This window comes from Lissotriton helveticus, chromosome 11, assembly GCF_964261635.1.
Source record: "Lissotriton helveticus chromosome 11, aLisHel1.1, whole genome shotgun sequence".
NCBI classification, from domain to species: Eukaryota; Metazoa; Chordata; class Amphibia; order Caudata; family Salamandridae; genus Lissotriton; species Lissotriton helveticus.
Genome location: NC_136072.1, coordinates 69,175,368 through 69,190,661, shown reverse-complemented (window position 1 = coordinate 69,190,661; position 15,294 = coordinate 69,175,368). Strand labels below are relative to the sequence as shown.

General features: G+C 48.2%; 1 protein-coding gene across 22 annotated transcripts in view; it reads right to left on the bottom strand.

Annotated features, from left to right (window-relative positions):
- EIF4G1 (eukaryotic translation initiation factor 4 gamma 1) overlaps positions 1 to 15,294 on the bottom strand; it is a 980,016-nt gene that overhangs the window by 259,895 nt on the left and 704,827 nt on the right. For 21 of the 22 annotated variants that reach the window (XM_078666154.1, XM_078666151.1, XM_078666155.1 and 18 more), the window contains 2 exons: positions 11,411 to 11,541; positions 10,297 to 10,402 (listed from right to left, as the gene is read on the bottom strand). In XM_078666154.1, the coding sequence (XP_078522280.1) occupies positions 10,297 to 10,402; positions 11,411 to 11,541 (237 nt within the window). The remainder of the gene's footprint in view (positions 1 to 10,296; positions 10,403 to 11,410; positions 11,542 to 15,294) is intronic. The other variant, XM_078666150.1, reaches the window with a different exon arrangement.

The following is a 15,294-nucleotide window of genomic DNA, read 5'->3' as shown; positions in this document are numbered from 1 at the left end:
AGGAGACCTAGGGGACTCGGGTGCAGAGTGTGCACTCTCACGCGGGATGCGGGACAAAGTCTATGGAAGCTAGTAAAGGCAAAGTTAGTGTTCACGGGCGAACCCGACCTGGTAGGAAGAAAACGACAGTGGATCCTGACCCTAGGATAGTGAGGCTATGATGGGACACCGAAGTGCCGAAGTTACCTAGCCCAGGGGCTGCAGCTGCATAGGTCTGAAAAGACGTCGGGGATCTCGTTGCCGGACCAGGAGCCTGGAAGGAAGAAGTTGCTGGCAGGCGACCAGTGAAGAAAAGTTCGATGGATCCAAGCCTGGATCAAGGAAGAAGAAAACCTGAAAGCAGAGGGGACCAAGTTCTTGAATCACTAGCCAGTGATTAAGTGGGCACCAGGATGGCACCGGGCGAAGTCACCGCAGTCAGGTGAGTGGGCGCTGCTGGGCTCTGCAGTCTCTCGGACCAGGAGGCGTTGTCGGCGACCAGGATGGAGGTGCGAGCTGTCCCACGAAGGTTCTTGCTGTCGACGTCGCTGGACCCAGGATTGGGCAACAAGTCTTGGCAAATGCAAGGCCCACGCGGTGGACCTAAAATGGCGTCTTGGGTGGACCAGGAGGGTCCAGGGTACTTCTCCGATGGAGGGAAGCAAGGGCCAGTCTGGAGCAACCAGACCAGCAGCAGAAATGTCGTCGGGCGTCGTCAGGAAGGCCACAAGCCAGCGGGCTAGTAGCCAAACAACGCGGTGAGCAGCAAAAAGCAGAAGGGCCCCACGCAGATCGTGGAGATGCTGGGGGGCTGCTCTTCGGTGCTGGAGCTGCTCAGGGTGGGGGCTTCTCGGACCCCAAAGCACTCACCAGGAATTCACTCGGCGGGCTTGCTGGAAAGAAGTCGTGCAGTCTTGAAGATGGCCGGTCCCTCGAGGTCTCGTCACACCCACGAATCTCAGCGTGACTGATGATGCAGGTAGAGGTCAGAGGTGCCAGGGAAGCCGGTTCTCGTCGAGCTGGGCAGTCTTGATCCGGAGGAGAGACTTGCAGCAGACCGCAGTGTTCTTCAGATGGTGCCTGCGGATGCAGGGTGACTACTCCTTAGTCACAAGGGAGAAATCTTAGGAAGAAGTCTTGAGTTCCTTTCGTGGAAAGTAGTTTCAGGATTCAAAGATGATCTGATTTGGAAGGGGGCCAGTTCCTACCTTTATCCTGTAAAAAGGGGCTGGCACGCGACTAAGTCCTGCCCTATGGGTGGGACTAGGAGGGGGGTGGTTACACCCACTTCCTTGGCGGGCTTTTCCCCAGCACAGGGTCTGGAGTGACCCTGGAACTGGTTCCAGCCAGCCTATGCACAGTGAGCACCGGGGTGCCACGTGCAGTCACCTTCCTCTAAAGCCCTGCCTACTTACAATACACAAAATCCTGTCTGGGACGGTGCTGGCACCGCCCCTGGCAGGAAACCCTTTGTCCTTATCTCCTGCTCTGGGAGGACTCCCAGCAGCAGGAGGGCAGACTTGTGTCTCGGTGGCAGCATCCATTTTGTGGATGCTAAGGCTCTGTCTGACTTTTAACCGGGTTATAGGTTACATGCATGTCGTGTCCCTCTAGAAGGGTGGAATGCTAACCCCGTCGCCAGAATTGGCGAGGGGTTAGTATTCCAATTCGTATGACACCTTACTCGACATGTTTTGATAAAGCGATACCAGAGTTGGCACATAACCGCGAGGATTATAATGCACTTAAGAGTATATGGTATGCGATATCATGGAAACGGCTAAGGGATGGATCCCGAAAGCCGCAGACAGGCTCAGCTCATGCCAGAGCACCATCTCACACGATTCCAAGCACTCTGCCTTCAGGATTGTTAAGGCCTGCCATAGGAGTGACTGATAGGAGATCTGTGTGTCCATTTTAGGGTTAGATATAGGTATACTATATCTAAAGCAAAGGGTGAGTACACCACCTTGCCCCAGCTGTCGTGCAGCCAGTTGTGTCAGTTTTAGTTAGTCAATCCAGGGGTGGCACAATACATGCTTCAGCCCCTGGGAGACTTCTGGGTGCACCTCAGCCCTGGGTACAGGGACTTGGAGGGCCCAGTGCCAATTCAGTACCTGAGTACAATTTGGATAGAGAGAACAGCTAGGCTGTGGGTCTGATTAGCAGGCCCACAGCCAGGGAAAGTCGTAAACCAGTGCAGCAAAAAGCAAAAAATCTGGGTGATCATAGGATTGCAGACCCTACTCTCCTACAAGTAGGCATGATAGGATAGAAAGGGAGGAATGGCCTGGAGGGAGAAGTCCCAAATTCCTTCTTTAATGGAATAGGGGAATGAGAGCCAGTGTCCAATGGTCTCTTCTTCCTGTGCAGGATTGTGACCCTCCCAGTGTCTGGGTTGATATAGACTTTTGCTTGGTCGTCTGATGGATCTGGATGGAAGAGTTCTTCCTCTAGAGTTCTTGGTTGAGTGTTAGAAGGTGTTACCGACCCAAAAAAGTATTTTAACGACTTTTGGTGTTTTATTGCTTTTCTTCGGCTTGTGCCCTTCTTTCGGGTCGACCGGATCTTTCGGCTCAATATGTTTATTGTGCTCGACAGGCTTTTCCGAGTTGACGGTCTTTTTTTGGATTGACTGGGTTCTTTGGAGCACTTATTTTCGGGTCGATAGCCTTGTCCGTCCGTGGTACGGGCTTCAGTGCGGCACCCTTCTTGTCGGCGACCTTTGCCGGGTCGACTGTTTTCGTTCTGTGGGCTTTTTCCGCTCGGCGACCTTTTTTGGTTCGGCGGCCTTTGGCTGTGTGTCCTTGTTCGGTTCGACTCCCCTTTTTGGGGGGGTGTAGGAGAGTAGGGTCTGCAATCCTATGATCACCCAGATTTTTGCTTTTTGCTGCACTGGTTTACGACTTTCCCTGGCTGTGGGCCTGCTAATCAGACCCACAGCCTAGCTGTTCTCTCTATCCAAATTGTACTCAGGTACTGAATTGGCACTGGGCCCTCTCCAAGTCCCTGTACCCAGGGCTGAGGTGTACCCAGAAGTCTCCCAGGGGCTGAAGCATGTATTATGCCACCCCTGGGCTGACTAACTAAACTGACACAACTGGCTGCACGACAGCTGGGGCAAGGTGGTGTACTCACCCCTTGCTTTAGATATAGTATACCTATATCTAACCCTAAAATGGACACACAGATCCCCTATCAGTCACTCCTATGGCAGGCCTTAACAATCCTGAAGGCAGATTGCTTGGAATCGTGTGAGATGGTGCTCTGGCATGAGCTGAGCCTGTCTGCGGCATTCGGGATCCATCCCTTAGCCGTTTCCATGATATCGCATACCATATACTCTTAAGTGCATTGTAATCCTCGCGGTTAAATGCCAACTCTGGTATAGCATTATCAAAACATGTCGAGTAAGGTGTCATACGAATTGGAATACTAACCCCTCGCCAATTCTGGCGACGGGGTTAGCATTCCACCCTTCTAGAGGGACACGACATGCATGTAACCTATAACCCGGTTAAAAGTCAGACAGAGCCTTAGCATCCACAAAATGGATGCTGCCACCGAGACACAAGTCTGCCCTCCTGCTGCTGGGAGTCCTCCCAGAGCAGGAGATAAGGACAAAGGGTTTCCTGCCAGGGGCGGTGCCAGCACCGTCCCAGACAGGGTTTTGTGTATTGTAGGTAGGCAGGGCTTTAGAGGAAGGTGACTGCACGTGGCACCCCGGTGCTCACTGTGCATAGGCTGGCTGGAACCAGTTCCAGGGTCACTCCAGACCCTGTGCTGGGGAAAAGCCCGCCAAGGAAGTGGGTGTAACCACCCCCCTCCTAGTCCCACCCATAGGGCAGGACTTAGTCGCGTGCCAGCCCCTTTTTACAGGATAAAGGTAGAGACTGGCCCCCTTCCAAATCAGATCATCTTTGAATCCTGAAACTACTTTCCACGAAAGGAACTCAAGACTTCTTCCTAAGATTTCTCCCTTGTGACTAAGGAGTAGTCACCCTGCATCCGCAGGCACCATCTTAAGAACACTGCGGTCTGCTGCAAGTCTCTCCTCCGGATCAAGACTGCCCAGCTCGACGAGAACCGGCTTCCCTGGCACCTCTGACCTCTACCTGCATCATCAGTCACGCTGAGATTCGTGGGTGTGACGAGACCTCGAGGGACCGGCCATCTTCAAGACTGCACGACTTCTTTCCAGCAAGCCCGCCGAGTAATTTCCTGGTGAGTGCTTTGGGGTCCGAGAAGCCCCGACCCTGAGCAGCTCCAGCACCGAAGTGCAGCCTCCCAGCATCTCCACGATCTGCGTGGGGCCCTTCTGCTTTTTGCTGCTCACCGCGTTGTTTGGCTACTAGCCCGCTGGCTTGTGGCCTTCTGAACGACGCCCGACGACATTTCTGCTGCTGGTCTGGTTGCTCCAGGCTGGCCCTTGCTCCCTTCCAAAAGAGGAGCACCCCGGACCCTCCTGGTCCACTCAAGACGCCATTTTGAGTCCACCGCGTGGGCTTGAATTAGCCAAGGCTTGTTGCCCAATCCTGGGTAACTTCGACGCCGACAGCTTCATCCATCGTGGGACAGCTCGCCTCTCCATCCTGGTCGCCGACAACGCCTCCTGGTCCGTGAGATCTGCAGAGCCAGCGTCGCCCACTCACCTGACTGCGGTGACTTCGCCCGGTGCCATCCTGGTGCCCACTTAATCACTGGCTAGTGATTCAAGAACTTGGTCCCCTCTGCTTTCAGGTTTCTTCTTCCTCGATCCAGGCTTGGATCCAACGAACTTTCCTTCACTGGTCGCCTGCCAGCAACTTCCTTCTTCCAGGCTCCTGGTCCGGCAACGAGATCCCCGACGTCTTTTCAGACCTATGCAGCTGCAGCCCCTGGGCTAGGTAACTTCGGCACTTCGGTGTCCCAGCATAGCCTCACTATCCTAGGGTCAGGATCCACTGTCGTTTTCTTCCTACCAGGTCGGGCTCGCCCGTGAACACTAACTTTGCCTTTACTAGCTCCCATAGACTTTGTCCCGCATCCCGCGTGAGAGTGCACACTCTGCACCCGAGTCCCCTAGGTCTCCTAGAAGTAATCTAACGATTCCATAGTCAAGTCCTAGCGATTCCAAAGCCTATTAGTACTGTACTTACCTGCTAGTAATTTCGCATTCCACTTTTAAAGTATATGGTTTTTCGTGCCCCTCGGGCATTTGTGTATAACGTGCTAACTTAAGTATTTTCGTAAGAGTTTTGTTGTGTGCCTAGCACCCTGTCCTCATAAAGAGTACAGGGTTGTTGTGATTCTAATAAATACATTGTTTATTTTCATAACACTTGTGTGGTGTCCTTTCACTGGGTGTTCAAGGGGTAATGTGATGGTAAAACAGCTGGCTTAACACGCCCTCTAGAGTCTTAGCCTTAGACTGCTCGTATCCATGCTACTAGGATAGCTGGTCTATAAGGTTGACTTACAACCAATCATCAATAAGGGTTGTTTGGACTGATATATAGTGATCACTAGAATAGTGAACACTGCACATCAGGCCAACTTCTCACAGGGGGGGTTGATGCTTTTTGGCTGAGCGGCCTTTTTATGGTCGACAGTCTTCTTTGGCTTGACGCTTTTGGGCTGTACGGCTTTTTTCGGTTAGACGCCCTTCAGGTCGACGACCTTCTTTGGCTCTAGACCCTTCTTAGGGATGATGGTACTGGGCCCTGGGGTCTCTGAAGGGTTCGGTGCCGAACCGGATGGTAGGGCTGGCGAAAGTTTTTTTGGATCTTGGCTAAGGCCTTTTGGCGATGCCTCGACCGGAGTCTTTGGTTGCGGGGTAATTGGTTTCGGGGGCTGTGTACTCCCGATTTGCCCAGTCAGGATCTTGTCATCGGAGTCAGAGTAGTCCTCGACAGTGACTATCTCTAGGTCCGAATCTGGAGCTTCCAGTAGTTCTTGGTCATCATCGAAGATGTTGTCCGGTTCCTGTCGCTGCATCTCTTGCTTAGCGGCCCGTCGGACCCGTATGGTTTTCTTCGACCGGGCGGAGGCTGGGCAGGTTTCTTCCCTATGGTCTGGGGAAAGGCACTTGTTGCATACTGAGTGTTTGTCAGTATGTGAGAACAGAGTGGCATTGTGGGCAACTTTTAAACTGGCTTCTTTCCATCGACGGTATGCTCAAGTGGCGTCGAAAAGACCCAACGGCCCGCGTCGACGACCGAGTCAAGATGGAAAGCTTGATCGAGTAGAGAGGTACCGAACGAGAATACCGTCGAAGTCGAAGGCCTTTAGAAAAGTTTTGTTTCGATTCCGAAGTTGGAGTATAGGAGTAACATCCAAACCCAATGGTGGAAATAACAATCTGAGGATGGAGAAGATGTCCATGCGCACTGTAGTCCAGGGGAGGAGTCACCTATCTTGTGATACTTCGAAGACTCTTCCAAGACAAAGTGCAATCATCCAGACCCAACACTAGGCGGCGATCTATGCACAGATATGAATTCAGCAGCCCACATGCTTCGAACATTAAATATTATTAGTGGACATGCAGCACTTATTGGGCCATCGACTTAAGTAGTGTTGTAAACATGTCTCAACGCTACCATTGCAGCCTGTGTGTGCAGTTTTAGGCTGCCATTTCAACCTAGTAAGATAAATCTCGTCAGGCCCAAACCTTCATTTTTAGTGCGATGAGATGTTTCAAAACGCACTCTCTAACAACAGCAGCATTGGGGATGATCGCAGCATCGATGATCGCTATCTGCGGAAGAACGTGATCATCACTGATCATCCTGACAGCTATTGTTTCAGAGTGAAATCTGACGAACCACATTGCGGAGACGGCTTAGTATTCAGAAACTGATTGACTCAGAACAACCATTACCCATACTTGTAACTTAAACTTTGAGGTGTCTACTTTTATTGTCCTGGTGAAGACTATTTTAAGTTAAATCTTTGGGGTTGAAATGTCGACGTGTTCTGTTGACATTATAATGTAAAGTGCCATTTGTGGGGCCCTGCGCACAGGGCTTCATCATTTTTTAATTTGTGCAACTGTATATGTTCTTTGTTTCACAGCGCATTCCTTGCTCACTATATTTCTCACTAGCCACTGCACTACGCTATCCACCAAGACCTCTTACTTCTTATGATTCATAATGTGTTGTGAAGAATTTGAATAACTGTTATATACATTGTATACATCCAAAATTTGCACAGGATTGTGCAGAGCACGAAACAAGGGTATCCATTAAATTGATGGTCTATTCCAAATCAATCTTATGACCATGAGTACCCTTTTTGCCTAGGAAGCAAAGGCTCAAACATCCCCCAAGAGAACCATTGTAATATTTACATCAACTTTTATAAAGTTGGCATTTTCCTGCCCTAACCATTTGGTGCCTGCAGCCTTTTCCTGGGTCACATGACTGGGTGTAGTTGACAGTTCGACTGTTTATTCCACCGAGACAGCCACACAATAGAGGGATTAGGTGGGCTGTGCTGGGCCATCAACTAGCAGGATGGTGGGTGGTGAAGCTGGGTACAGCCCCACTTGCAACGGAATAGGCTGTGCCCTGAATTCACAGAATGGACTTGTCACAACTGCATTGTTCATGCAGCGAACTTGGACCCAGGACAGGGGAGGCATGGAACTTCAAGGGACTTCAAAGTGAATGCTCTAGACCAGAGGTCTTTAATCTGTGGGGCGCGACCCCCAGGGGGGGGCATGGAGTTCTGGGAAGGGGGTCGCACATTCCATCTTCACTTGTGTCTGCAGTACAAAATGTTTGCTTTCTTTTGGAAAAAGACAGCCGTCCTGGGACGGCTACTTTAGATCGTTATCACCTGGAGTTTCATCAATTGAGTGTCCTGTGCTGTGAAATGCTTTCGTGTCATGGTGCCTGCTTGACTGAATGATATACAAATAGGGGTTATTAGTTACTCTGCAAGTGTAAAGGGTGCTTGGGAGCTGGTTCTGGTTTTAATTTATTGAATCATTTGCGGCTTTGTAATGACAACGATTTGTTTGTTTTTGAGTGGTAGTACAAAGAGTTAACAAGTCGGCTGTGAAGTGCTTGCTTTTAATTGTGACTGCATTTACACAGCCCTTAGTACCCCTAAGGAGGTGTTAAAGGGACAGTTATGTAAAAATAAAAAATTGAATTACATATGCACTGGTATTACTAAAATCTACATTTTGGAAGCACTATTTTATCGTAAAACTATTTGCACATTTTGCAGAATTCTATCTTACACTGTGTGTAATGCAAGTTTAAAATAATGACTTACATATTCACAGTGCTTTCTGCCACAGGCTGTGACCTCGTAGCACTAAAAATACACATCACTATTCTACACTACACCAATCTAGATTTAATTATGTGGCTCTCTGGTTAGACATATGTCTGGAGTGCATTAACTAATAGGGGTAACAATGTACTACAGTGCATTTCCCAATAAGTAACAACTTTAAAACATTTTTTCATTTACGCTGCTCATTATGTTATATATAGGTACCTGATGGTGAAAGACCTAAAAAAACGTACAGAATATTTTGGGACTTGTTTATGAAAGGCTTGTGTCACCAGTGCATCACTTGTTTTGATGCTCTGCATGTGCAGGCATCTCAACCATACCTATGAAGCAGTGCAAAGCCACCAACATGGCTTTGCACAGCCTCATAGATGTAAGACATAGCGTAAGTCACTGTGTTGTCTTACTCTGAGTCAAGGAAGGGCTCTATGGGCTTTGCATGAGGTTCACACGCAACACCCATGGATTTTAATGCTACCCCATATTAACAAAATCATGTAAACCAGGGGCAGCTCCAAAAATAAATGCCTCCCCAGAAGAGGCGTAACAAGGAGAAATGCCTTAATTTTTCATAGTTTTCCCCTCTCTCCTTGTGTGCTACATTCTGCAGCTCACATAGAAAGAGGAAAACTCCGGATTTTTTTTGTGAAGAAAGGTGCCCCTTTCTGTACAACAATAATTCTGCCTGTGTTGGTGCTAGCCAACAGAAGGGAATAGGACAGCAATGCACTGTATTTTTTTAATACGCTGCATTCCTGACCTTTCACATTGGCATAGGCCAGCGCAGCAAGAAGATTTGTAGCGCTGCCTACCCCAATTCCTCATAAATTACACACTTTGTTTTTAGCTACACTTTTCACTATACCCCCACTTACCTTTGGTTTGCTAAACACTGTTTAATATTATTTCCCCATCGTAAAAAAAAATTGCTGGGGGAATTGAGGGTGTTTATAGTTGTTGATGAGGAGTACCAGGTTCTAGACATTTTTGTCAGAAATGGGTCCTTAAGCCTAAATAATTTTGACAAGGGGGTCTCGGCATCAACAAGTTTGAAGCCCTCTGCCTTAGATGCTAAAAGAGCAATACACGATTGAAAGGACAAAAGCCTTTAGAAAGACCAAACTGTTTGTGACTTCTCCCCACCTCAAAGGGAATCCCATCTCAAAAGCAGAAATTGCGAGGTGGATTGTTAAATGCATCCAAGTATGCTATATCGAAGCAAAAGCACCCTAACCATTCCCTCTAGAGCTCATTCCACATGCAAACTAGGGGCTTCCATGGCATTCTTAGGGAACATTCCCCTAGATGACATCTGCGGAGCAGCAACTTGGGCTACACCACACACCTTTACAAAACACTATTTTGTAGATATGCAGGCAAAACAACAAGCAAGTGTGGGCCAGGCTGTATTAATAACACTTTCAAACCACTGCAACAGATACAGGTAGCCACTGCTAAGGAGGTAACTGCTGTACAGTCTATGCAAAAGTATACAATCTGCAGCTCATATGCCTCGAATGAAAAATGCTACTTACCAGTATGCATCTGTTCTTGGCGTGTAGAGCCGCAGATTCGTATACGCCCTCTTGCCTCCCCGGATACCTCGATCTGTTCCAGTACTATCTTACTTAGATACATAACACATGGACATCTCTTTCTACTGCTTACTACTCAATCGTAACTCTTCATGGCAAAACAATCGAAGGATGGAGTCGATGTCCATGCGCACTATCATAGGGAGGAGTCACCTACCACGTGACTACAAATAATTTTTCTAGGACAAAAACAAGTGCAAATATCCGAGCCCAACACCAGATGGCGATCTATGCAAAAGTATACAATCTGCAGCTTATATGCCTCGAACAGCGTGATTTAAGAATGGGACCCAAAAAGCGCAGGAATGAGCTTTTCAACCTCTCAAACTAGGGAATGAAACTCCTTTAAAAAAATATATGCATGCAGATTACATCCAGGCCATTATCCAATGCTTTAAACAAGCTACATGAGATGGTTCTGGAAGCTTACCTGGTTCTGAGGGCTTAGCTCCGCTGCCTCCACTGCTTCCTTTACCCCAGCTCATCAACCGACCACCTGGTGCAAGCAGCTGACTATTGTAGTCTATGGCCCCAGGCTGCACAAAGAGAAATTATTTTCAATGGCACAAGTATTCAGATAAAAGATATAATTTAAGTTTCTTAACTCTTTGGCTGCAGATTGAAGTGCAATGTAAAAAGAAAACTAATTTTAGCAATAGATTTGCAGCTCACTCCTCTAGATTATCCTCGATCTTGTGGTTGTGTCTTTAATGGTTTTGAAAGGGATAATGTTACTTACCCAGTAAGCATCTGTTCTTAGCATGTAGAGCAGAGATTCACATGCTTTGCATACTCCTGCCATCTAGTGTTTGGTCTGGATGTTTGCAAGTTGTTTTTCTTCGAAGCCTTTCCAGTCACGAGGTAGGTGAGTCCTCCTTAGGGTGATAGTATGCACGGGCATCGACTCCATTGTTAGATTGTTTTCCCACAGAGGGGGAGAATGAAGTTAGCAAAGGTAGAATAGAGATGTCCATGCGTATGTATATAAAACTGCAACAGGTATAGGTACTCGGGGAGGCAGATGGGCGCTTGTGAATCTACAGCTCTACATGCATCGAACGGAAAATGTTACCAACCACGTGTTCCACCAGGCAGTAGTTTGGCATATTTCGCTTCTCTGTACATGAATTAAACTACAGTTCAGTGGAATACTTCAGGGAGAGGTAACGCTGATCCAGGAGGGAGGACGAAAAGTACCCATGGATTATGTTACATGATCCACTAAGATTAGTTGTATAGAAATCTGGCCCTCCTGCTCTTACTTTGCACACCAGTGACCCAGGAGTTTCTGGTAAGTGCAGCAGCAGCATGTGATCACAACCAAAGTAAACTGATACTAGATCACATACAAATCTGACGTTGTCCACAACCCTGCAGCAGAACAAGCACAGCATTTGAATGGTATGATGAATTAATCTTTGCAAGGGTTGGGTTAAGTATCCATTGTGGAAGTTTCAACTGGATGCTTGCCTCGTGAAAAAGATGTAAAGGAGTACTTTGAGCAGAGGGAGTATGGTGAGTACAATCATGGGCTTGCATCATACCTTTGTAATCTTCTGAATCCGACTTGTGTCAATAGGCCGACTGCCTTTGCTGATAGGCACAGTGTTCCAACCATCATCAGCCACCTGGCCTCCTCGGCTCCCACCTCCACTTCCACCACCACCACCACCACCTTAAACAACAAGAGTAAGACCTACTCAGAATTTATCATTTCATTGGACCAGCAGTGCAAATAACCACGTTAAAGGACTACAAAAAGAAATGTTTGATAATGGCAAACAGAAGAAAAAAAAAACTAAGGTGACTAAACACCAAAAGTGTCAAGCTTTTATCAGAAAATGGTCTATTACTAATCAGTCTAACCTTCATATTAAGCATGTTCTATAACCCAAGCAATAGCTCTGTGAATCAAGACATGAATACGTTTTGTGTATACCAGTAAAACTGATGGCTGGCTCTGCAAGGAAATACTGAAGCGTAAAAGAAAGGATTAGGTTACTTACCTTTGCATACTCCTGCCATCTAGTGTTTGGTCTGGATGTGTGCAAGTTGTTTTTCTTCTAAGAAGACTTGAGTCACCAGTTAAGATGACTCCTTCTCTTAGTGTACTGCACACTGGCATCAACTCCATTGTTAGATTGTTTCCGTGCAGGCGGGTGGGAATGGACTACAAGTATCAGTAAAGAGATGTCAATGCATGTGAAAGTATAGCTAGGAACTGCAACAACCATAGGTGCCCAGGAGGAGGGTGGGCGCATGTGAACCTACAGCACTACATGCCAAGAGCGGATGCTCACAGGGTAAGCAACAATTTGTTCGAGGCATGTGTGGCTGTAGATACGCATGCTTTACATATTCTGTATAGCAGTACCCTCGATAAGCGGTGGCTGACCAGTGGGCGTTGCAGTTGTTTGAAAAAGTGTACATAGCACCACCTGTCCTATATTAGCTTGTTGGCATACTAAAAAATCCACACAATAGTGTGTGATGAAAGTGTGTGGTATAGACAATGTAGCTGCTTTACAAATGTCAGCTATAGGAATATTGCCCCTAATTTGCAAGTAGTGTGCGCTCTAGGGGGTATAGACAAAGTTAACTTTGCTTTGACATAGCATGTCTGAATACATTTAGCGATCCATCTAGAAATACACAATTTAGATATGGTTTTCCTTTATGAGGGGTGCTTTGCAAGTCTTTAGTTGTGTCAATAGAACACATTGATGGTCTTGACATCTAATGTATGACAAGCTCTTTCTGTCACAGAATCTGGTTGAGTGAAGAAAACGGGTAGTTTAACCGATTGGTTAAGGTGGAAAGGCAACACTACCTTTGGAAGGAAGTTGGGTTGGTACAAGAACCAGCCTATCCCCATGTAGTTGGGAATATAGTTAGTGCCTGGAGCTCACTAACAAGCCTTAGTGAAGTAATAACAATTAAGAAACTTACCTACCAAGATAGAAATTGGAGGGAGCAATTGTGCAATAGTTCAAAGGGTGGACACTTAATTCTTGTGAGAATATTGAGATTCTACACGGCTGTAGGTGGGACTCTGGGTGGGAGTACTCTGAAGGCCTCCCATGAGAGCCTTAATAATTGGCACTTTGGACAAGGAAAAGTTTTGCCAGGTTTATAGATAGGAAGAGACTGCTGCAAGATGTAAACATATGGAAGTATAGGCAAGGCCAAAGCGTGGTAAAATGCAGAAGGTAACAAATGATGTTTTGTATAGATGCATAGAATGGGTCAATATTTTGGTAACGCAGTAAATATAAAAATGCTACTTAGCAGTATGCACCTGTTCTTGGCATGTAGAGCTGCAGATTCACACACTATGCATAGATCACAATCTGGTGTTAGGCCCGGATGTTTGCAGTTTGTTATCGTCTTGGAACAAGTCTTTGGAAGTCACGAGATAGGGAACTCCTGCTTTTGAGCAGCGTTAAATGATCTTGTGACATTGGGCGCTGTTTGGGTGGTATGTTTGGGGGGTAGATGTTAGTTCTAGACAGTAACCTGACTGAATTATTTGAAGCACCCACCTGTCTGATGTGATGTCTTTCCAGGCTGACAGGTATTGCTGTATCCTTCCCCCGAAAGGAGTGGAATGGGGCGGGGGAAGGGGAGAGGAGTCATTGGGTAGGGGTGGAGGCAGAACGGGTGTTATTCTTGCCTCTGCCTTTGTTATTGTTACCGCGGTAACCTCCCCTTTGGTAGCCCTTACTGTGGGTAGACTGAGTGGGGATTTTGTATGGTGTATCGGAGGAGTATCCTCTGTTTGCACCTCTATATGTGGAGCGACGAAATGAACGTTTGGGAGCCTGCGACTGCAGGGCTCCCATAGATTTTGCTGTGTCTGTCTTTTTTCGAGGGAGACATCAACTTCGGGTCCAAATAAGTGCTGCTCAGGAGAGAATTTACCTGCGTTTGGGGTCTCAGTCATACAGCTCACCGCCTCGCAAGAGGTCCATGGCCACTGTTGCTCGCCCCCGCCGCCGCAGCACATCCGCGGCCGCAGAGAGGGGTAGAGGCGACGGACTACATTTCCCAGCGTCCCCTGCCTGACGGGGACGCCGCCTGACAGCAGACACTTCCGCCCGGAGGCGCATAAACCCCAGCACTTCCTCCGGTGGAGCGGGGGAGAATTTACCTGCGTTTGGGGTCTCAGCCATACAGCTCACCGCCTCGCAAGAGGTTCACGGCCAACGTTGCTCGCCCCTGTCGCCGCAGCACACCCGCGGCCGCAGAGAGGGGTAGAGGCGACGGACTACACTTCCCAGCGTCCCCTGCCTGACGGAGACGCCGCCTGACAGCAGACACTTCTGCCCGGAGGCACATAAACCCCAGCACTTCCTCCGCGTCGCAGGACGTGCAGCGCCTGGCTGAGCCCGGGCAGAGGGCGGGCCATCTGTGGCCATCAGGGGCCAGGCGGGGCCACCCCCCTAAGGAGCACTAATGGGTAAGCGGAACAAGTTTGTAATGAGGGGTCAGGGGGCCAGATAGCTAAAGTGCCCAGGAAAGCAGAGACAATCTCTTATCTGACATCAGCTGTGGGAGTGATCAGTAAGGAAATAGCTAACGCTGAAAAGGAGCTAGGCATGTCACCATCAGAGGGGGGTGAGACTGATCCTGGTGAGGAGGGAGTCACACAAGACATTGTGCCCCCGCAGCCAGGCCCCATGGTTGACCCTGGTTCCTCGCTAATTCGTTTTGCAGAAAACGAAACGAGCATAGGCACCCAGGCATCGTCGCCCCATAAGGAGGACACCCAGAGTGCATCTGGACAACAAGGAAAAGGGGGCAGGGCCGCGAAGAAATGCCTAAGGAAGACTAAGCACACTAACAACTGTTTCCCAGACATGGACGATGAGATAATAAATAGACTGAGTTTGAAAATTGAAGGTCTAATTGATTCACACCTGGAGCCCGTCTTGACAAATATCGCGAAAGATATAGTGGACACGTTAAACACATGTGTAGCGGGACTATTGAAGAGAAGTGAGGCACTAGAGATGTTTATCCAAGAATATCGCAGGTCCCCGAGTCTAGCACCCACCATGCAGAACCCCATCATTACTAATCTCAGCCGGATAAATAAGGCTCCGACTAGTGTTCTGGGCAATCTCCCCTCAAATGTTAATACTCCGGCTGTAGATATGGCAACCACTGCTACTGGCAAGCCCCCCTCCCCCCCCCCTCCCTAGGGCACTTATACCAGAAAAGACCAACAAGCACAGCCCAGTAGCCCTGCATCATCCTGCCAAAGAGTCAATCATTGTTCCCCGTCTATCCAAGCTGCATCTTCCACCTCAGGCCGCACCTTTAGTGGCAGTCCTAACAGGGGTACCCCCTCTTAAGCTGAATGCAGTAGAAACTACACAGGAACTTATGAGAATAACTAGGAACTGGTGTACTCCGTACTCTAGTG